The sequence below is a fragment of the Nannobrachium achirus genome, assembly GCF_963921795.1.
Source record: "Nannobrachium achirus genome assembly, chromosome: 19".
NCBI classification, from domain to species: Eukaryota; Metazoa; Chordata; class Actinopteri; order Myctophiformes; family Myctophidae; genus Nannobrachium; species Nannobrachium achirus.
Window position 1 is genome coordinate 28,293,146 of NC_137826.1, and position 23,618 is coordinate 28,316,763.

The following is a 23,618-nucleotide window of genomic DNA, read 5'->3' on the forward strand; positions in this document are numbered from 1 at the left end:
TACAACCTGTACGAGTTGCTAGTGCAGTGACAGAAAACACCCTCCTCGGCCGGCATGGACAATTGCGTTAATTGGTGCACCCGAAACCAAGTCCACAGTGTGGTGAGCAGGAACTTTACCCCTGTGCCACCAGGATGCCTTCACCTGCCTGAAACTGTCTTTGGTCTTTACCCTCCAGGCATGCGTCCCTTTGACATGAGCCGCTACCGACCGCCAGGAGAGCCACCGCAACCCATGCCCCAGCAGCCCCCCTCCTCCTCCCAGCAGGACGGCTACTCACAGGTTCCCAAGACCCACCGGGTCATGACCTTAGCAGACCACATCTCGGTAAGTGTAACTTGCACACAAGGCAGCGTAACGTGGTTGTATATTGAAGGCGAGTGGTTACCGGGTATTTTAGTATTATTTAGTCACGTCTTTCTTTTTGCCAAAAAATAGGGAAACAACACTTAAGTGTTCATCAGTCTCATGTTAAGAACCATATTTGATCCATACACATGTTTATTTTCATCCAGATTTAGCTGCTATATGTGGGTGAACATCACATCAAAACCGCTAGCATAGCAACCTAAACTAAACAGCCGAGTAGTGCCTGGAGAATAGAGGGCGCTTGTTGCCTTTACAAGCCCCGCCCGGAGACATTCAGTCACCGTCCTATGCATGCGGGCGGTGCTTAGAATCAAACTTTCCCTTCTCTAGTTCAGCCTCACAGCACTGTGGAAAGAAATGACGCACCTGGCTTTGATATAAACTGATTCAAGGTGGGGGTTATAGTCTCAGATACCACGGCAATTAAAGGGAAACCAGCCAATCAGAATCAAGGAATGGAACTAGACGTTTTAGAATCTGAAATCACTCACCATGTTTGCTAAATTGTTTCTTGTTACTTTTTCTGTCCACCTGTATCTGTCACACAGCACATCATAACCCAGGACTTTGCCAGGAATCAGGACCCTCCAATGGTCTCCAGCTCCTCGTCCTCCTCTACTAGTAACACATTCCAGAACGTGATGGCCCCTGTGTCCACAGCAGGCCGGGCCAAGTTTCCCAGCCGTTACAGCCCAGAGAATCAGGCCCAGGCTCCACTCCATCAGAGACCCTCTAGCAGGGTATCACCAGAGAACATCCCTGATAAGTCCAGGGCCAGGTATGTTAACATGCCAGTGGCCTGCAGAAATAAATCCAATAAGTCCTTTATCTCACTCATATAACATTTTTTAGTCTGTGTCCCCATATATCTGTTCTCCACAATTACAGGCCAGGAAAGTCTCCAGAGCGTGGAGGGAGGCCAATGGAGAGCTATGAGCCCATCTCCCCTCCCCAGAGTTACCAGGGTATGGATAAACAGGAGGCCGGTGGACCGCCATCCCAGAGGAGAGAGGCGGAAAACCCTGAGATCAGGTAAAGGAGCTGCACAGTATTGATTTTCATGTTGCTCGACTTAAATATCTCCTTTGTATTCCTTTTAGAAAGTAGTCGGGTTATGATGCATTCAAAGATCTGTTTTTGTCATTACCTGTAACATCTTCTGTTTTATGTTTTCTTTTTGCGTATTCTTTTATTTTGTAAAGCACTTTGTAAACCCTGTTTTATAAAGGTGCCATACAATTAAAGTTTATTGGGGCCCAAGCACTGGACCAAAGAGGAGAAGCCCTATTGAAATACAAGGAATTCAATTATTAGGGACTGAGCACTGGGCTAGTGCAAAGCCCTGTTGAAATGCAAGGAATTATTATAATTATTTAAACAACTTTTTGGAAAGCCTAAACATGTTCAAAAAGTGGTGCAACTTTGCACAAGTCGTGAACATTGACATCTTTTATGGGTCTCAATTTCAAAGTTGAAGCCCTACTTTACCATTTCACCTACATGTACAAAATGTGGTACAGACATGTATCATGTGCAGACTCTTTAACTCTCTCCACCTTTTCCATACCTATCAGGGGTGATTCGCGCTCCCCAGGGAACATCAGCTACCTGCCCTCCTTCTTCACCAAGCTGGAGAGCACCTCCCAAATGGTGAAACACAAGAAGCAGGAGATCTTTCGTAAGTTGAACTCTTCTGGTGTTGGTGATTCTGATGTTGGTAAGTGGGTCTCTTCTTTCTTTTCTTTTCAACTAACCCGCACGCATCATTTGATGTCATGTTTGCATGTAAGAGGAGCACAGTAACCCTGGCATTTTTCCCACCGTTCTTTTTTTATTCTTCATTTTTTACAGGGATATGGTTGCTTTGCGGCAATTGCACCCACTCTCCAATTCTCTGCTTTATTTTGTGATGATTATTATGTCTTTCAGGAAATGCACAGCCAGGCACAGAGATCTTCAACTTGCCTGCTGTTACCAGTTCAAGTAAGCAGTCATGTACAGTTAACCCATCATGCACAGTTAACCTGAGTCCATTCAAGTCACCTTTATTTGTAAAGCACATTTTAAAATAACAGAAGTTTACCCAAAGTGCTTCCCAATCAAAATAACACCAAAGTGAAACCAAATGGACCCTTATGGGTCCATTCGGTTTCACTTTACACTCTCAAGAGTTAAAAATCTATAAGGATCCATTTGGTTACCAACTCTCCATCATTTAGCGAGGGACCACTTGGAACCCCCTCAAGGACCACTGGTGGTAGCCTGATAAATCAGTCCGCACATCACCACCCCCTGTTGGTGGGTGGTGTGTAGTGTGGACTGAACCCGGAGATATTTTATTTTATTTCAAGCTCGCCTAAAGAGCGGGTGAATTGAATGGGCCAATCAGGGCTGTAGACTTGAGGCACGTGGTAGGCTGGTCCGGTCCCAGCCCCCTCCCTTCGGAGCTGTTCTGCCCACGTGAGAGTCCGTAGTGGACTCTGATTGGTGCTCTTCTGCCCACGTGAGCCCACGTAAACATGCAGTCATATAATATGTTATGAGAAATAACGTATTTTTGCAATGTCACGCCACGTCGCCGTCGCGGGCTCTAAGCGTGTGTGTATGTGTGTGTGACGTCAATAGGCTTTACCCCGCCCCCGCTGAAGTAGAATCTCCGTCCCCAGGCTCAGACTCAATCCCAAAACGAAGTGTGTGATAGAGTCTGACGCTTGCAGTCAGGCTACACTGGTGGTCCCCGTACCACTGGTTGAGAACCACTTGAGAACCTCCGTCCCCTTGTGTGTTCTATCTCATGTTCCTGTTTGTTTTGTTGTGTGATCTGCAGACAGCATTAATCCCAGGAATCACTCCTTCGGTGACCCAGCCAGTAACCTGGGCCTGGAGGACATCATCCGCAAGGCTCTGATGGGCAACCTGGAGGAGAGGCAGGATGAGCACCAGGGAGGAGCAGGCTCTCAGCCTGGCAATAACAACGCATCCTGTACAGGAAACGAGGCACGTCAGGAGGCCAACCCATCGCCTAATATAGGTGAGGTTTTAACTCGTTGTACTGCTTCAATTTAAAAATGTTGTCAATAAATATTCAATTAATCAAAGGTAAAAATCTCTCTCTCTCTCTCTCTCTCACACACACACACACACACACACACACACACACACACACACACACACACACAGTCTCAGGAGATCCTCTTATGTGTTCAGCTCGGTCACATATTCAACATGTATTGCTCACAGTCCTGGATTCTGTCTGTTGGGAATACAGGCAAGCAGAAACTTCAGAGCAAAGCCAACAGCCGGAAATCCAAGTCGCCTAACCTGGGTCAGGCATATGGGAGCAGTGAGCGGCCCTCGTCAGTGTCGTCTGTCCACTCTGAGGGAGATTACCACAGACAGGCCCAACCATGGGCCTGGGAGGACCGGCCCTCGTCCACAGGTAACTTGTGCACTTAAACTGCAACAGTGTCACACTGTATATGCTACCAAACAGTACCTGCTCATGTTCATGATGGTATAAATCACTGTAAGCTACACTCTAGGCCAGATTACACTTTACGCATTTGTTGATCTGCGAAACTCCAGTAGGGTCATCATGACATAAATTATGTCACCAGCTCAGTTACGCATGGATATCTGCATGTCTCCCAGATTTTGTGATTGCGCATACTTTATGAAGTTGCTGACTACTCAAGTATGCTGACTACTCACTCATGTGAGAACAGACAAATGGACACTGTTTGAGGAGAGGTTGAGTGTAGCATTACATGCTGTATGAGCATATAACAATAAAGAACTTGAACTTTGTTTGTTGGCCAGTTTGTTAAATAGTAGATTACAAAATATATAACAAAATATAAATCTGAATAAAAAAATGTATTCTTTAAGCTTTGCTGAGGTCTGAAGTCTTCAGAGAATAACAGAAATGCACAGAAATAATCGACACAGGTTGGTTAACTAGGACAAGTAGACCTCACAGTGGCCTCATTTCATAACACCAGTCCATCAGTTGTCTGGAAGAAGCTCACTAGGCTATGCCGTGTATTGAGTGCACCCTGTGTTGCTCTTGAATGCATGCGTATATGCAATAATAAATAATCATTATTATTAATAATAATAACTTGCTTCGTCCCAGGCTCCATGCAGTTCCCCTACAATCCTCTGACCATGCGCATGCTGAGCAGCACCCCGCCCACCTCCATGGCATCGCCCACCATTCAGAGCCAGCAGCAGCAGCAGCAACCTCCAGCGGGGGCTCCGGTGGCACAGCAGCGTGTCTGGGAGAGGGAGCCTCTCCTGTCGGAGCAGTACGAGACACTTTCAGACAGCGATGACTGAGCTCTGTCGCAAGAGTCCCATACCAGAGAAGAAGCCTACATTAACGCTGTTGTGCACCCCTCCCATTTCCCTAGAAATTAACCTCACTTGCTGGTGAGTGTAGGATCCAAGGGGGAAGGGGGTGGGGTCCCATTTGTTGGTGCTATGGCGCCCCCTGGCTGATTTGCTGGAAGAAAAGCTGCAACTTGTGTGACAGGCTGGGCCCTCCAGAACGGACTTCCTTTGACCCTGCTTGTTGTGGGAGGGGTAAATAGAGTACATGAGAGCTGTAATAAAGATGAAGAACTTTTATGTAAAAAGGCAAATGACATAAGAGACAATTTCAGAATTTTGTTTGACTTCTGTAAAGAAAACCATTGTCTAAGAAAATCATTGTATGTAAATAGAGTAACTTTTTGCAGTGTTTTCTTAACTTGATTACTTCTTATTGTAATGTTGCTTTTAAATTGATCCACTTTAAAATGGAAGAGGAGGGGTATAAAACTTTAATATCACAGTTAGTCCCTTCCTTTCCATCTCTGAACACCCCCCATCTTTTACTATACTGAAGCTAAGAGAGACCCTACTTGACGGTGAGTGGAGCACAGCATTGTAAACCCGCCATCCACCAAGCACCACCAGAGCCTGAACATTGTGGAAATTAGTGAATGAAACAAACACACAAGCTAACATTTCATGTAACATTGTCATTTGATGCCTGTCTCTGCAGTTGCAGAGACGATGCATGGATTGTAACAATATCGTAGAGGATGGTTGTGTCACCCCCATTCTAGACAGAAAATAAATCTTTGGAACAAGTTGAGAACACTGGTGTCGGAGCAGATAGGTGAAAAGTCTGTTATAAGCTTAATTTTGCCGAAGATGATGTTCTTATGACTACTTCTGGGCCCCATGTTGATCTGAATTATGAAAATTGAGCCATTTTCTTTCCTTTTCAATAAAGATGACCATGGTGTTAAGGTATAGCACAATCTCACCTATTAGCTGTCTCTGTGGTTTCCAACATGCACGGAACGATGTGCTCTGCATTGTCATCATGGTAACTAAAAAGTATGTCAGGAACTTTTTTTTTTTTTTCTTGAGAGAGATTTTCCCATGCCTTGTGGCTTGAGAAAGAAGGCAGCTTTAACTAATTTTCTCAGAGATATACGTTGATGTTTGTATTTGTTTGTTTTCTGTAGTCCCTTTTTATACTGTCCTTACAGAAATCTGAACTCAGTGTAATTTGTCTTTCCGTTAGACAAAAAGACTAAACTAACCAAACATAAAGAATGGTCTGCACCATTGTTGCACTTTTTGCTTTTTTGCTTTTTAGCTTTTGACAACAAAAGCATACTATCTGTTGTGTAACTTATTCAGTCTCCAGCACAGGAGTATATTGAGGTGTGCTTTAACCTTTCCCGCCACTCATGGAAATCTTGACATTTTTTGAGTTCCCGTCTTCTCTTGTAACTGGTACATAATTTCTTCATGACTCTTGCATCACAGTCTGAATTTTTTGTGTATGGTACAATTCAATGTTTTGGAGCTCGCTGTCACAGCTTATTCGAGATTATGACCTCTGACATCTTCTGCTTTTATTATATCCTGGATTGATAGCAACCATTTTTTTATCAGCAGGCATGACACTTTGGAAATATACTAGGTCAAAATTTAAAATGAGTAATGTTTCTTTGCAAGTCCCTTTGAGCTCTTGTGACCCCATACCATGTTTTTGGTTTCTTAAATAACAAAAATCAAAACTTGATATTTCCTTTCCGTTTTTATTATGAATAGTTTGGTCATAGCTCATGTTAAGATTTTTCAACATCAATGTTATTCATCCTGTTTCTATGGGATGTTATGTGTTTACAATGGCAGTGACAAAAAAGTTTACAAACTTGAATCTAAAAACAGAAATGAAGCCGAAAAAGAATTGGAGCACCTTTTCAGCTCTCTATCAAACACACAGTGGTGACTTTTATTTTATTTTTTTGTCTTTTTGAAATCGAGACTTGAAAACCCATGTATCCTATGATGTTGAAATGCAATGTTTGTATCGCACAATGTCTCTTAGTAGTCTATTACAAGAGTTCAGACCAATCAAATAAAGTGGATCAGTTCTCCACCTCTGAAAATGTGTTTTTAATGTTGGATTGTTGGTCTGCTTTAGATTCTGGTTACGGCTGTTTCACCATACATCCATGGCACACATGCACAGATGCCTTTCCTTTCAGGGCACTGGAACTAGCGAGAAGTTGGGAGTGATGACATGGATGGGATGATCAGATACTGTAACGGTGGTTAGTCGCAGGTGCCAATACCTGGGTGAGTGTGTTACAGATGTTTACTACTACTTTTTAACATAGTAGATGTAATTTCTAGTGTTCTGGTGAATTCATAGAAGTATCCAAATCTGTTCTTTACAGCATAATGTGTGTGTGTGTGTGTGTGTGTGTGTGTGTGTGTGTGTGTGTGTGTGTGTGTGTGTGTGTGTGTGTGTGTGTGTGTGTGTGTGTGTGTGTGTGTGTGTTTAATTTCTGAGCACTTCTCAAATGCGCCATGCACTGGTTTTGAGAAAATTGTATTAGGGCTAACATACTGTTTCACTGGTCTGGTCTGCTCCAGTCAGAGCGTTAGAAGGACCACGCAGAAAAACATGACTGGGCATGCTCTGGACCAGAGCTAGGTCGTAAACTGCTATAAGTATTCGTAGGGATTAAAGTATAATATTATATTACTGGCTTCTTCGACTGTTATATCACATCTATCTGGCAAGTGCGTCAGAACATGTCATGGACAACAGCGACCTCTAGCGGATCTTTGAGGCTACTGCCATGTCTGTAAGACCGTGATCCTACACAGCGATATTTAGCCATAAATCAAAACTCTTGTAGAGGTTGCTTATATTGGGACGTTAACTCTCTACAAGTAAACGTCCCAAATATAAGCGACCTCTACAAGAGTTATGATGATTTATGGCTAGGTCTGGACAAGACCACATTGTCCCTCACCCCATGGCTTTGCCTGTTGCGTGGAATGTCATGTCAACCAATATAGATGTGTGAGATCCTCTACCAGCCTGGAGATACCCGACTGTCGCACTGTGGTGCTGGTGCAGATCGAAGAATGGCGAGCTGTTGGTCTTGGAGGGACAGCTGTTGGCCAGGCTATATCCGTAATTTTTGGTATTATAAAGCAGAAAAATTAGTCATTGCCGAAAACAGAAGAATTGGAATACTGTTTAGACTCTATCAAGTAGCTGTGTTGGCATACATAATTGGGTGAGCATTGTCTGTCATTCAATGTTATTGTTATATGAGTTTTAAAAAAGGGTCTCAATGTAAATAAGCCGCACGTGCTTTCCTAGCTTATCCTTTTAGTTGACCTTGTGTGAACTGTACTGTCATGTATAGCCTACAGTTTCTATACTTTTTCCTATGCAAACTTATAATAAATACTTCAGTCAATCCACCAATTATTTGCGCCTGCATGCCCTTCACACACATTCATCATGTAATGAGCATGTTATGTATGGCAGTGACAAAAACGTTTACAAACTTGAATCTAAAAACAGAAATGAAGCCGGGAAAGAATTAGAGTAGCCTACCTTTTCAGCTCTATCAAACACACAGTGGCGAGTTTGTCTTTTTGAAATCGAGACTTGAAAACCCATGTGGCTATGATGGGACGATGCATGACACTCATGTACCTACTGTACTGTACTGTACTGTAGGGGAAGAGTGGGATAAACAGACACCCCTGTATCTATAGGCAATGGAACACATGTATGGTCATGTGACCATTATATTTTCAAGCCCCTTGAATTTCCCCCAGGAGAGGACCTGATAGTGCTGTGGAAAACATCATAGCGTGTCTTTCAGTCCAATTAGTTAATTCTGGGGTCAATTCAGTCAAGATATCATCAGATCAGATAATCTTCATGTTCAATGTCTTGTCTCTTCCTTTGCTGCATTTTAAGACTGTTTTGTTTCTCTTTATTTGTTTCTCTCTCTATCTCCCTTCCGATATCTTCCGGTATCTTTTTCTCTTCGGGCTAATGACTAGCCTATATATTTCCAGGATGTTGTCTATCCCTCTCGATGACTCTATTAGGGCTGTATTTTGATTGTACCAGCTCTTATGACTTAACTTAAAGGGGAAAACCACCCATTTTCAATATTGAACTATGTCAATATACCTTAGAGGAGTTGTGTGGAAATTAACCCCCCCTTACTGTGTTGCCTAGAACTGGAGGATTGATTTTGGGGTTTGTATTGCAAAGTAGTCTACAACGGTGTGATGTCATCACACTGGTGTTTTTTTGTTTCTCCTCGCTCTATGGTATATTAATGCCATAGTTCAATATTGAAAATGGGTGGTTTTCCCCTTGTCAAACGGCTTCTGCGCTGCACCAGAGCATCGAGAGGAGAGCTTAGAAAGGGAGGAGATCTTCTCGTCTGTTTGACAAGTAAGGGTGCCTGTGAGGTCAAAACAGCGGTTTGGTTGGTCTCAGGACGTTGTGTAAACACAATCCAATAAAAAAATACTAACTTTGAAGCTAAAGATATAACCGCACTAGAATAAAGTCTATCTACTCTGTTAGTTATGAGAGGGCCCGCCAAAATCTAGCAACAGGGGCAGCCGAAATCTAGCAAGAGGGGCAGCTATGAAAAAAATCGACTAAAGCAGGTATGAAGGGGTATGATAAAAGGCAGATTTAACCCTATATGTGTTTTGGTCTGAACGACTCCTTTAAGACAATCAAAATAGAACCCTTTAAATCTCTAGATTTAGATCCCCTTTTTATAATCTCCTCCCTCGATCCATGGGTCATACAGAATTGTATATAGCCCATAGGGAGGCCTATGTCCTACTTACAGTATGCACCATATGCGCCAGCAATTTATACCAGTAAGACTTCTTAATCTGGAGATAAGCGACCGTCACCGCCACAGGAATTATAGGAAATGGGACAGATCCATGTTGATGACATGACTGAGATACTGTGTACTGCTTTGCGTGATTTTCGGCCAAAATCTGTAGTAGTAGTGTCCAAAAATGTGTTTTGCAAAAATCGGCCTGATGGTGTCGCTAAATGGGACAGATGCATGTTGATGACATGACTCTAGAGATACTGTGTACCGCTTTGCGTGATTTTAGGCCAAAATCTGTAGGAGCAGTGTCCAAAAATATTGTTACTGTTTTGCAAAAATCAGCCATAGTGGCGCTAGAAGAGGGCCATGTGAAAAATCAGGGGCGGAGGTTGTGATTTATCCCTAGTAGGAGTGTGTGTGCAAAGTTTGGCATCAATAGGGCCAATGGTGGCAGAGATAAGAGTAGGGCAAAAATGTGACGTGACGGACAGACTGACTGACACCTGGTGGAGGTTTTGGTAGTAACTGCGACCTGACGGTCGCAATCAGGTCCACTAATTGATGGTGATGTCACCAAGAATACTGGTTCCTCATTTGCTGTTGATGGTGATGATGATGTCATCAACTGGTTGATGACACTGGTTGATGATGTACTTTGTGTTTTTTCAAGGGTCTTCCCATTAGATCATCGGAGGGACAGACAGACAGACAGACAGATAGATATAAATCATACATGGGCAACAGGCGGCCCTGCCTGGGGCCACATGCGGCCCCCACCTTCACTTAATGCGGCCTGATATATTGTTGATTTCAGCTGTTACAATTCCAAACATTACCTGTGATAGATAGTACATCTATACTGTGTTTTTAGTTATCATTTCTATGTGTTTAATGTTCTCTTATGCTGCTATAAGTCTGAAGTGTGAAAGTTCCCAGGACCCTTGATGTAAGAGTGAACAAATGTAGCCTCATGTTACGTTTTAGGAAGTGTCACCTTAGGTGAGACTCAAGATGTTTTAAATATATTCTCCTCTGTTGTTTCGCATAGTGGCGTGACTTTATTATCTCCTGGTTCTCGTCCTCTGTTGCCCATTTGTGTTTAGTTCAGCTGTTTTAGCGAATGACAGCTGGGCGGGGCTTATGATATAATGGTCTACTCTGTAATGTTAAGACAGAATTCTCATGAATAAACCAACGGAACGTCATATCATAGCCTATACACTTTTCTCCTCTCGTCTCTATTTATTATCAGTTTAATGATTATTTCCTACTTAACTGCTTTAATTCCGTCAGTCTAGCTTAATGACTTGTATAGTAGTATTAAAATGTATTTCTTTATGTCCAATGTATTTGTATTTAGGTATGTATTTTTTTTCTCTCTTATTTTCTTTTCTTTACATATCTACTGCATAGTACTGTGTTCTATTCGTCTGTCATTCAATGTTATATGAGATACTTTAATGGTTTCCTGTTGAAATAAGCTTAGTCTTTTCAGGATCTCCTTTTAGTAGACCTTGTACCAGTGAACTGTACCGTCATGAAACTGTACCTTTTCCTATGCAAACTTCTAATAAAGCCTTCAATCAATCAATCAAAAGGTTCATAAAGTTAATGAGTATATAACTAAATGCGTTTGAAATTAAATCAAAATGTTAAATTTCAGGATTCCAATTCAAAAATAGCAATAAATTATTCAGGATTCCAATTCAAAAGAAGCAAAAATAGCCGATCTACAAGCTCAAAACGCATCGCGCTGCGTTTTGAGCTTGTAGATCTGCTATTTTTGCTTCTTTTGCATGAAATATAGACCTACTAGAATGACAAAGTACGATGTAGCAATATGCAATGTGGCCCTCAGAAGTGAAGCTGGAAATATAGTGGCCCTCGTCGATCGCCACCATCAAAGTTGCCCACCCCTGATATAGATAGATAGATTGCTCATTTTGTCACACTTTTCAAAGTGGCATGCACTGGTGTGGTGTTGACTCTGTTGAGAGGTTAACATACTGTTTCACTGGTCCATAGTAAACTGCAATTAAGCGTTCGTAGGAAAGACTATATAATAATATTATAATTTAAGATACTGGCTTTTTCAACTGTTATATCGCATTCAATCTGAGTTCCCAGAAGTTCTTTATATCGCATTAATCTGGTGCGTCAGAACATGAACAACAACGACCTCTAGCGGATTGCTGAGGCTAGTGCCATGTCCATTAGACCCTGATATCCTGCCATAGAAGTCTATCCTACACAGCGATATTAAATAATGTCCTTCCTTTGTGTCCTGTAGTGTGACGCTCCAACATTGACCTAATAAGATATGCCTACATATATTTCCACTTGCTTTTCTTTAGGCTAGTCTACTGGAATCATTATCTGAGTCTAAACAAGACCACATTCTTGGTTTATGGACCCCTCACCTAACCCCTGACTTCATGGGTTTGCCTGCTGCGTGAAATGTCAACCAATATAGAGGTGTGAGCTCCTCATAGCAGGCAGCAGCCTGGCGATCCCCGACTGTCGCACTTGAGTTCGCCGTGCACGGCGTGCAGAAGAAATGGCGAGTTGTTGGCCAGGCTATGTCCGTAATTTTTGGTATTTTAAAACAAATAAATTAGTCATTGCCGAAAGCAGGAAAATTGGAATACTGTTTAGACTCTATCAAGTAGCTGTGTTGGCATACATAATCGGGTGAGTGAGCTGCATGCATGCCCTTCACACATTAATGTAATGAGTAGCCTATATTACAGTGTACCTCAGTATAAGTAAAGCTACTTATTTGACAAACTATTGACTATTGAGCCAATAAACTGGCATTTGGTAGGCCTATTTGATAGATTAACAAAAAAGAAAGTCTAACTAGGCCTACTCTTCTATGAGACAATTGATGCTAAGGCCCATTCACAAGTCCTAACAATTCATTAGAGGGCCATGGAGCGACTCCATAGCCAGTAATAAGGTTAAAAATATTTTAAAAACATAATGTCATAGGCCTACTTACTTACTTAGTCCTACTAACTAACTAACTTACTTACTTACTCTTATACTACTACTTACTATGCATTACATTGCCACTGACCCAAGTCCATATAGTCTGTTTTTTGTCTCCACCAGCCGAAGGCTGAGGGAGAGTATGTTTTCCCCTCCGTCCGTCCGTCCGTCCGTCCGTCCGTGCGTGCGTCCGTCCGTGCGTGCGTCCGTGCGTCCTCGCAGTTTGTGAGCAGCTAATCTCAGTCACCGTTGGCCCGATCGCTGCCAAACTGAGCACACACACTCCCTGGATGCCAATCTAGAACCTCTGCCCCACATTTTTCAAATCAGCCTCATGGTGGCGCTATAACAGGCCGATTTGTGTGGCCTGGTTGTTACCAGCTAATCTCCGGCGCCGTTGGCCCGATCGCTGCCAAACTGAGCACACACACTCCCTGGATGCTAATTCAGAACCTCTGCCCCACATTTTTTATTTTTTATTTTTTTATTTTTCCATAGGGTGAAATACCATTATTAATAATAGCACCACAAATGGAGCATATTGCCATTATCATTAATCAATAATGCTATACAATATTGCAACTTAAAATATTCATCTAATTCCTCATAATAAAGAAGCATAATACTGCCTAGTCATTAGTATACGGTATTATCTTGAAAAACACATGTATGTATTGTTATATTGTATGTATATGTATGTAGGCCTATACTGGGCGAGCGCTGGCGCTTTGGCATGGGATCAACTTTGACCCCAAAAACTCACAGACCTGGTTGGTTGTTTAAGTTGGCCAAAATGTGGTCATATTTTCCCAGATATGGAGATGACTGACGTCTGACATCATAGATGTCTGACATCATAGAGGTCTGATGTCATAGACCACATGAGGCTTAATTATATGGATCTCCATATATGGGCATGATATATTCATATTAAATATATTTCACAATATTTATGGCCTTAATCTAGTAATAATACTGTTACCATTGTTACTCAAATCCTTGTATATTATTATATATTCAAAGAATATTCGATATTCAATGATTTATTGTAAAAACCAACTCACACCTGATTTGGAAGTTGTTTACTATACACGATACACCAAATCTCTTCACTGAACAGAGCAGATCTACAAGCTCCACAACACAACATGTTGGGGGCTTGGAGATTTCATGCAGGTTATGTGTGCTCAAAACAACAACAAGAATGCTGAAGAAATGCTTGCCAACCAATAGATCCAAACATTGAATCTGAATAATGTTGATGTGTTGATGAAGCATGTATGGTACATGAACCACATGACCTGTATGTTTCTGACCCTTCATTGACGCAACTCTTTTTGATCTCAATGGCTCGCACTGACTGACCTGCCCATTAATGCCAGTTTGTGCCAACGTCCATATATGAGCTGAGCATATTTGCGTGCCCACCACACTGTCACAGACATTGGGGGCCCACCGCAGGCACTGACACTTTATACATAGTATAAGCAGAAAATCAGCTTGCCTGCTATGTTGCTAGGGTTATTGTGTTCAGGTTCCAGTTCAAAGCATTGGCCAGGTTATTGCATGGGTGAAATACTTTGGCTCCCTCACTCCATCCATCCCCCTGTCCATCATTCCCTCCCGTTCCCTCCTTTCCTTAAGTACGATACAAGTTAAGTTTCACAAGCCTATATGCTCAGCTTTCAGGCTGTGATTCTCTGGTCTGGGAATCCAGATGCTCCATTTGATGATCTATTCCACCACAAGCAGACCATTGAACTGGTAATGTGATTGATTTATTGGTCACAAAGGTGTGCTGGTGGAAGAAAGATCTCAGGGGGAAAATTGCAGTGTGTAAACGGGGGGCCCTGGCAGTATTAAGCAGGGTTGTACAATGTGTGGCCGTCAGGGGCCCCTCAGGCCTGGGAGACATAAACTGGGTGTGGCCCCTGGGGGCCCATGGCAAAGTATGTATTGTTGAATGACAATAAAGTTATCTGTCTATCCATCTAGTATTACTTACTTTTACTTACCATAGCAATAAGTCCATATTGGCTTATTCCATTTATTGTGTGTTGTCGTATTAGCTGATGTGTCTGAAATAAGTTGCAGTACCTAATACAGAACAAAAACTTGAGGTAATTTAGAAACCGTGTCATTACATTGTTTGTCCAGAAAAGTGCACATCGATTACATTGTTTCGATTGCTGAACTCATCCAAAAAGGGGCACATTGAGCCACACCAGCTACCTCCATATACGGTACTATCAAACTGCAATCTAGTGGGAATTTATGGCACCATTACCCATGCAGTTGTCATGGGCATGCATGGCTGGAAGTTGGATTAGAAAGATCTCAATTGCAATGATGGAAATACAGAATTGCTTCCCTAGATGTTTGTTTTAGATGTCTTCTTTTATTATTCAGATTTTTTTAGTGCTTGACTATTACATATTTCTTAGATATCTATTTCTTTGTTTTGTTGAGGATGAGAGCTCCTGTAATGCCTTAATTTACCCTCAGGGATACATAAAGTATATATCTATCTACAGGACCTACTGCATTCGTGTAAAATGGAACATCTTGGATGCAACCATAAAAACTGCAGTCTCCCTAAATGCACTTTTGGGCAAACCTTTCAAATGACACCAGTGAACCTTGGCCACCTTGTATGGTACCAACCAATCCTGTACCGGATGGACTATACTAGTCTGAAGGAGATCACCATGGAGTTCATCTGCAGTATCCAGTGAATACTGAGCACATGGTCAGACACTTCCTAGTCCCTTCACTTAGGGCTATGAATCTGCTTTCTTTGCAGCTTAAAAGTCCTTGGAGACAACAATCATCATGTTTTATTGGAGCTTTTTTCTGATTTAGAAAAGATTCAGATTCATGCAGAGTATTCAAAAACATGATGTAACTCTAACCTGAAGGTTTCAATGTATTTCACAGGTGGGTCTTTCTCGTAAAGAAGGGGTACCAGGAGAGAGAGGAAGCTATTCAAAGCTCAGTCATTACCAAACTCAAGGGGGTTACGCTAACCAACAGCTCCCACACTGGGCTTCACCTTTGGGGTGCTGAGGATTATGTCATACCGCCAAATGTAAGTTCTTAAATAGAATTTGTGTGTGTGTTGTTTGTGTTACATTGAGATTTCTGGATTTTATAAACCAGATCATTCTTAAGTCAAGTAAACAAATAGCCACTTCCCTGACAGCATAACAAATACAGGCACTGACTACAGTATATAAAGCACAATGTATAAGAGACAGAATTTACCCCCTTTCTTAATAGATACAACTCTATTGAACCTATAACCAATTAATTCACCTTTGGTTTGGTTTTCTGTACTGTCTGATCTCCCAGGCTGCACTTCATTAGTAATACAGACTTGCGTGAATTTTGTTAATGTGTAGGAATGCAACACAGCTGTTGAAAAATGTCTACACAAACTATTTTTAATTGCACAAGCCATAAAACATGAATGTCTGCATTTATTTCTTTTTGTAGGGTGAACAGGTGTTCTTTATTGTCACAAATTACATAGAGACACCAAATCAACGACTTGGGTTCTGTGCTGAGGTGAGTATATACAGTATTGTTGTGCCAACATTTCAGCTTGCTTTGGTGTTATAGATTGGTAACTTATAACATTTATTATTTTCTTTTTTCCTTTTCCTTGCTTTATAGCAAAAAGCTATTCATGGTACATGCATGGCACAGTTTCTTGATGATGGAATGTCAACATGATCATTTATTACTTGTCGTCATATGCACAATCCTTTTATTGAAGCATCTAGTTTGATTACAGATGTTCTAGAAAAGTGTTAGGATGTTATATACAAGTTTGTCCTCCTCTTTCAGCCTGGTGAAAGCAGCATGCATTCCCTCTGTAATCCCCCCTGATTGTGATTACAAATGTGCGACTCCTTCCTTAGTACATATTGGAACCAAATATAATACTCTTTGTCAGGGACATGCTGGGCCCCTGATTCAGCCCGGGAAAAAGAGTTGGAGAGGCCCTCATTTGTTTTTTGTTATATTTCGTCGTTTGTCGGGTGGAAACCTTGTATGTCCAAAACCGTTTGTTTTGTATTTATCATTTTAAAAATGATTTAAACTAGTGAAAACAGCCGATCTACAAGCACACAACGCCTCGCATCGCGAGGCGTTGTGTGCTTGTAGATCTGCTGTTTTCACTACTTTTGTGCAACAACCTTGTATGATGAAGCAGGGCTTTGCTTTGCGGAAAAATGTATACATTTGAAACTTGGAGATACAAGGTTTCTGTACGACAGTGACGATTTACTTTGTTGGCCGCCCAGCCCCCAAAATGGAACGAAGGCCGACATTTTATTTTACATTTTTTCCTAATGAACCGGCCGTTCGGGAGTTGTCCCGCTTTTCCCAATGGCCAGCATGTCCCTGCTCTTTGTTTTGGACACATTCAACACAAGCTTATAATTTTCCACCCCTGATTGTGATTGCAAATTTTGGAACCAAATATAATACTCTTTGTTTTGGACACATTTAACAAAAGCTTATAATTTTCCACCCAGTCCAACAGTTTCATAATTCAATATGTAGTAACAGGTAACTCACTGAGGATGTGTAGTTTAGAATCGTCAGCAGCCATTAGGACTGAAGGACAGAATTCTTTCAGTAAATTATTCATGATCACGTCCAGTGCTGCATTAAACTCCATTAAAACATCACCAACCTTAATTTGCTGCATCAGTTTGATGCAGCCACTCATCCATCATATGTATGTGATTATAAGATCCAAACATTTGAGATGATATCTTGTTTGTACATTGTTAATAGTTTCTCGCCCTTCATTTTCTGTGTTACAGCTGAGGAGTGTTTGAGGGGTGTTACTTTCATTTGACATCTATAAAAACACTTTAATAGATACTTAGATATTTAATAGTTTGCGTTATATTTCTTGTCTCTCACAGAGCCCCAAGGTGCCAGATGGACAATGTTTAAGAGATGATGACTGTATAGAGGGTGAATCTGTAATAGCTGGCAACGGTGAGGTCTGCTCATTTATTAAACTATAGCAACATTTTGTATCTTGGAGGAGAACCCTATTAAATTATATTTTATTCCCATTTGTAATTTGTTTAATAGTTTGGTTACATATTCCCAGCTCATTGAAAATTCTTTCTTTCTTTCTTTCTTTCTTTCTTTCTTTCTTTCTTTCTTTCTTTGTCAGGAGTAAAGACTGGATTGTGTGTAAACAGCACTGGGAGCTGTGAGATTCATGGCTGGTGTCCTGTTGAATACAGCAAAAGACCAAGGTGAGAATCCCCCAGAGTTTCTGTCATCCTATTGTAAACGTTTATCTATCAATATGTATGTATTATGAGACCTCTGTGAATTCACTCCTTACTATTAGAGCTTGCTTGCATTGCTGGTAATCCTAGGCTTTAGGCTTATTATACGGCTGCATTTAAACTGTAGATATGTCCCACTCACTATAATTGTTCGTATTGACTGGTATACAGTATTTACGTAACTCATTCTATTTATTATTGATACAGCATGGTTTTAACACAATTATTTCTCCCTTTAATTTCCAGGGAGCCCTTATTGTCTGAAGCAGAAAACTTCACCATCTACATCAAAAACTTTGTCCGGTTTCCTAAATTTGAATTCTCCAAGTGAGTGAGTGTTTCTTAAGTGGTGCTGACTACCACTGTGCTACACTTTTGAGAACAGGGAGTAGAGACATGCTGAGCAAAGGGGGTGTAGGTATCCTGATGCCTGGTTGGAATAACTTTGTGAGTGCAGAGGAACGTACTATTTATACCCGCCTATAGTATATGGCACTGGCGAGAGAGCAGTCATCTGAGATGTCCTTGACAGCAGGCCATGCCCTGGACAGGTGTCAGATCAGAGGGGGCTTTCCTCAGTGGTGGAAAAAGTACTCAAATGTTTTACTTTAGTAGGAGTATCAATACTGCAATGTAGAAATACTCTGTTACAAGTAAAAGTCTGGGATTGAAAATGTACTTGAATAAAAGTACAAAAGTATTGGTATCAAAATGTACTTAAAGTACCAAAAGTAAAAGTACAAAATGTTTGAAAATAGCTGATCTACAAGCTCAAAACGCATCGCGCCACATAGACACACTATGCATGCACGTAGCACATGCAAAAATAAAACCATTGTTGGAAAATGGAAATAAGGCATTTAATTCCTTTATTCTATGTATACTGTGCAGTGTGCATGCATGGATATGCTATTCATTATCTGGGTTAGGCAGGCAGTGGACCTAAAGCAGAAAAACATTAAAAACGATATGATGCAATTGTTATTACTAATATTGTGAGTAATATCGATATCGAGGTATTCAACAACGTTATCGAATATCGAAGGTTTTCCTAATATCGCCCAGCCTTATTACAAATACCTCAAAATGTTACTTAAGTACAGTACTTAAGTAAATGTACTTAGTTACTTTACACCACTGGCTATCCTGCAGCCCTGTGCTGCTCCCACACTGGTGTTGTTTTTCCATGTTCAACAATAAAGCGTGTGTGACAGCACACAGTCCATGACTAATTCATCAGTCATGATCTCAAGAGTTATTACGCAGCCATAAGCCAAGTGTTTCATTGCAGTGCACAAATAGTGTCAAATGGATTGTATGGAGACTTGTTTCTATGTTTAAAACGTGACGTATGTGGTCTGAGAATGTCATAGCAGTGAGAGAGAAGTAATGCATTTGACTTTAATAAGTTACTTAAAATGCTCAACACCACCATGCTTGGAATGTGTTATGTAGCTTGGTGTTAGGTATGTTGAAAGCTTGAATTTGAAATGGCCTAATTCTGTAGTGTATTGTAACCTTTTCTCTTAGGTCTAATGTCCTTGACACGTCTGATGACTCATACTTGAAAAGATGTTCCTATGACAGAGAGAACCATCCTTACTGCCCCATCTTCCGCCTGGGAGACCTAGTCAGTTGGACAGGACATGGTTTCCAGGACATGGCTGTTAAGGTACAAATATACAAGTAAACCGCCATAATGGCGAGTGGCGACTGTCAGTCTTAAGTCCTTGTGACTTTACTTCACTCAACAAAAAAAGCACTGTTCACTGTTCTGCAACATCCTAATTGTCTGTTTCAGAACAAGGGCATCATGGGTGACCAAACTATTGACATTACATAGTACAGCTGTATACTGTATTTGTTGAAATTCTTCATATCATGCATAACGTCTTTCTCTTTCTCCCCCCAGGGTGGTTCAGTTGGTATTCTTATTGAGTGGAACTGTGATCTGGATAAGGATTTCTCACTGTGTAACCCACAGTATAGTTTTACACGTTTGGACATGAACTTGAACAACTCTGTCACGTCAGGATACAATTTCAGGTAGATATTTTCCTATGCTGTAAATGTGGGTCTTTTAGTACAGTGTACAGCACCCCAAACAGGAGACCCATTTTTATGGGTCACGACTCAAGCAAAAATCCCACTTTCTTTAAGTACATAAAAAAACATATAGTACCGTATATAAATGTCTAATCTCTCTTTTGGATCTCGACCTGAAAGGTTTGGGAACCACTATACAGTATATAACTTTTATGAACTCATTCATTTCATGAATTATTTCCCCCAGATATGCCAAATACTATAAAGACGAAAATGGCGAAAGCTATAGGACTTTGTATAAAGTGTATGGGATTCGCTTTGACATAATGATCAACGGCAAGGTAAGACAGTGATTCTTTCTTCAGAATGAGTAGAGAAGTTTTGGTGTTGATTTACATATGAACACCAATAAATAAACATATATACATGTACATATCACTCTTCCACTGTTCTCTGCTGTTTTTCAGGCTGGGAAATTCAGTATCGTTCCTATGTTAATTGCCCTTGGTTCTGGCCTTGCTTTGATGGGTTTTGTGAGTATTGAAATATTCATTTTACTGTATACCCGTGCGTGTGCGTGTGTGTGTGTGTGTGTGTGTGTGCGTATGTGCGTGTGCATGTGTTTGTTAGTTAGTTAGTTTATTTATTTCAGTCATGATATAACAAAACAACAAGATAACTTTTGGCTGAAAAGCTGCAGACTGAAGCCGAAGCCCACCTTATTCATATTTAAATTAATTGACACTATAGAAAAAGGAAACAAAAGAGAAAACAAAAAAGAACTGCAAGTCTTACATATCAGAACAAACTAAACAGAACGTAAAGAAATATTATTTGGCTTTGCACCAATTACACAGACAAAATAAAAACTAAACAAAACAAAAAACAATTAGTAAATACCATTTACTAATTACAATATAACTAGCTCTTACCCGTTCAAAGATATGAGCTCTGAAATGATGTGCAGTGGGTGGGTTATGGGGTGTGCACTGTGCACACAGTATATGAGGGATGGAAAGTAACTTTAACTGGTGCTTACATGATAATATGTAGGAGCATCAATGTAAGAAATACCCGTTTCGTTTAATGGCTACAGAGATACTGTGTACCGATCTGCATGATTTTTGGACAACATCTATAACGGGGCCAGACAACCGACCCCCCCCCCCCCCCCCCGCCCGCCTGCGCACACACACACACACACACACACACACACACACACACACACACACACACACACACACACATACACACACACACACACACACACACACACACACACACACACACACACACACACACACACACACACAGAGCTGGTTAAACATGTTGCCTCATGCTAGATGCAGAATAGATATGCCTCAAGCTAGATGCAGAATAGATATAGGTACACCATAAAAAATGCTAATATACAGCATATGATTTGTGAAAGTGACAAACGGGCTTCACAGTTATGTCAGGTGTGTTCATATGCTTATGGTGATGCGATTTCAGATCAATTGCTCCAGCCACTGAGGAGAAACGCTGTGACAGACACTCAGACACTCAGACAGACAGACAGACAGACACTCACTCAGACATTCTGAAAATTATATGTTTGATATATATTTCTAGTATTACGTACTTGTTTCATATTTATAACTAGAAGCAGTGCTCTTCCGAGCACAGGTCTCCACCAGGTCAGGTAGTGCTGACCTGGTGGCGCTAAATGTGAAAAGGGTGCCATGTCTTCTTTGGACTTTAACGGCAATGTGACGCTGCATGCATGATTTGAGGCATTTTGTTTAAAAATTTAGTTTGGCAAAAGTCAACCTGCTAGTGGCCCTATAACAGGCCAATGTGCAAAGTGTGGCATCTGTTCCTTGACCTAGTGGGAATGTGCTTGCAGAATTTCTCTGTAATCATAAGCTGCGTTCATGATTTAAGTCACGAATCCTGCAAACTTTGGAAGCCAATGTTAGCCAATTAGGATGGAATATGAAATATCAGACAGATCTGTCTTGATTACACGACTATAGAGATACTGTGTACTGATTTGCATGATTTTTTGATAAAATCTCAAGGAATAATAGGACAAAATGTGTTTTACTGAAGTCGGCTTCCTGGTGGCGCTATAAAGTAGGGCAAAGGTTTTTCCTTGGCCTTTAGGGAGTGCACATACAAAGTTTTAAGTGGCATTTATTCCTCTGCCTATTGGAAATGTGCATGCATAGTTTCACCAAAATCGCACACTGCGTTCATGATTTCAGACATTTTATTCAAAACTGACCAATCCTGTAAACTTTAGAAGCCAGTTTTAGCCAATCAGTATGGAAAATTGGACAGATCCATGTCGATCACATGACTGTAGAGATACTGTCTACAATTTTTGGACAAAATCTCTAGGAGTACTGCCAAAAGTTAGTTTAGCAGAAATCGGCCTCCTGGTGGCGCTAGAACAGGCCCATGTGAAAAACATTGGGGCAGAGGTTCTGAATTGGTATCCAGGGAGTGTGGTATCCAGGGAGTGTGTGCACAGTTTGGCAGCGGCCAACGGTGCCAGAGATTAGCTGTTAACAGACGGACGGACGGACGGACGGACGGACGGACGGACGGACGGACGGCTCTCCCATGCCGTTCGGCTGGTGGAGACAATAATAATTGTTTCATAAACATAAGAATAATACATTTTCCAACCAATTGTGCAATCTCTCTATCTCTCAACCCCAAAGTTTTAAGTTATTAACAAAAAAGGCAATGCTTAATGAGTTGATCTGTGAACATATATGGTTACTGATTTTAACTGCACTCCTAGCTTATCTATCTTATTTGAGTTTTCTTTTAAATCCCTTCTTAAAACATTTATGTTTTTATTTATCAGAGAACTTTATATTTTATACAAGTTGTGTTCTTTTGCTTAATCTATTTAACATTTTCTTCAGTTTTATGCAAAGCACTTTGTTTTGATAATTGTTTTACAAATAAAGTTAATTATTATTGGCTCGCAAATACTACAGTTAGGTTTTCAACACTATTCATTTCTCCAGGGAGCCTTTGCGTGTGAATTGATACTACTCTACATGATGAACACAAGCACCATCTACCGAGAGAAGAAATTCGAAGTCATCGATTTCAAGTAAGACTCAGTGGTAGTTTCATTTATGGTGTTTGAAAAGCCTGAGCTCAAGATGTGAATGCAACCAAATGGACCCATTGCATTTGTACACACGAGTTGAATTGACACACATTGCTTTCTGTAAACTGAAATGATGTGCTTGACAGGAAAGAGATAGAGCGGGCTAACTCCAAGCAAAAATCCTCAAAGCCAGGACACAGTCACAGAGACAAAAAGTCCAGGAAACAGGCAGGGGATCAAGCAGATCCCAACTCTCTGAAGGATGAGGGAACCCGTGATCCATCTGCTTCTTCGGAGACTGAACAAACCGCGGAGGAACAGCCCACGATTCCTCGTAACACTGGACAACGATACTCTGCTATTATGTCACAGCCTGCTGGAGAGCCTAAACAGCACATCACTTTTGGGTAACTCAATTAACAGCTGATATACCACAGTGGTCATTGTACAGTATTAGGGTGTGGTATAAACAAGAAACTGTGATTTTCACTTCTCTTCAATCGGCACATCTGCTCCATTGCATATAAATGGAGCAACCCTTACAGCTGCACAACCAGTAGTAACAGCTAAACACCTAGA

At 41.1% G+C, this 23,618-nt stretch overlaps 2 protein-coding genes across 6 annotated transcripts in view; both read left to right on the forward strand.

The window, feature by feature from the left end:
- ncor1 (nuclear receptor corepressor 1) overlaps positions 1 to 6,814 on the forward strand; it is a 69,719-nt gene extending 62,905 nt beyond the window's left edge. For 3 of the 5 annotated variants that reach the window (XM_080749695.1, XM_080749696.1, XM_080749699.1), the window contains 8 exons: positions 179 to 327; positions 918 to 1,147; positions 1,222 to 1,401; positions 1,944 to 2,086; positions 2,299 to 2,352; positions 3,197 to 3,400; positions 3,638 to 3,808; positions 4,505 to 6,814. In XM_080749695.1, coding sequence (XP_080605821.1) covers positions 179 to 327; positions 918 to 1,147; positions 1,222 to 1,401; positions 1,944 to 2,086; positions 2,299 to 2,352; positions 3,197 to 3,400; positions 3,638 to 3,808; positions 4,505 to 4,707 — 1,334 coding nt within the window. In that variant the 3' untranslated portion in view covers positions 4,708 to 6,814. The remainder of the gene's footprint in view (positions 1 to 178; positions 328 to 917; positions 1,148 to 1,221; positions 1,402 to 1,943; positions 2,087 to 2,298; positions 2,353 to 3,196; positions 3,401 to 3,637; positions 3,809 to 4,504) is intronic. The other 2 variants (XM_080749698.1, XM_080749697.1) reach the window with 2 other exon arrangements.
- A 1,001-nt stretch (positions 6,815 to 7,815) lies between these two features.
- On the forward strand, positions 7,816 to 23,043 carry p2rx5 (purinergic receptor P2X, ligand-gated ion channel, 5; the record flags this gene model as incomplete). The annotated part of the gene is made up of 11 exons (XM_080749362.1): positions 7,816 to 7,970; positions 15,492 to 15,642; positions 16,050 to 16,121; positions 17,498 to 17,573; positions 17,758 to 17,842; positions 18,125 to 18,205; positions 19,409 to 19,550; positions 19,791 to 19,924; positions 20,172 to 20,265; positions 20,392 to 20,457; positions 22,951 to 23,043. The coding sequence occupies 11 exons, from the start codon at positions 7,816 to 7,818 to the stop codon at positions 23,041 to 23,043; spliced, it is 1,149 nt and encodes a 382-aa protein (XP_080605488.1).
- Positions 23,044 to 23,618: the final 575 nt, after the last annotated feature.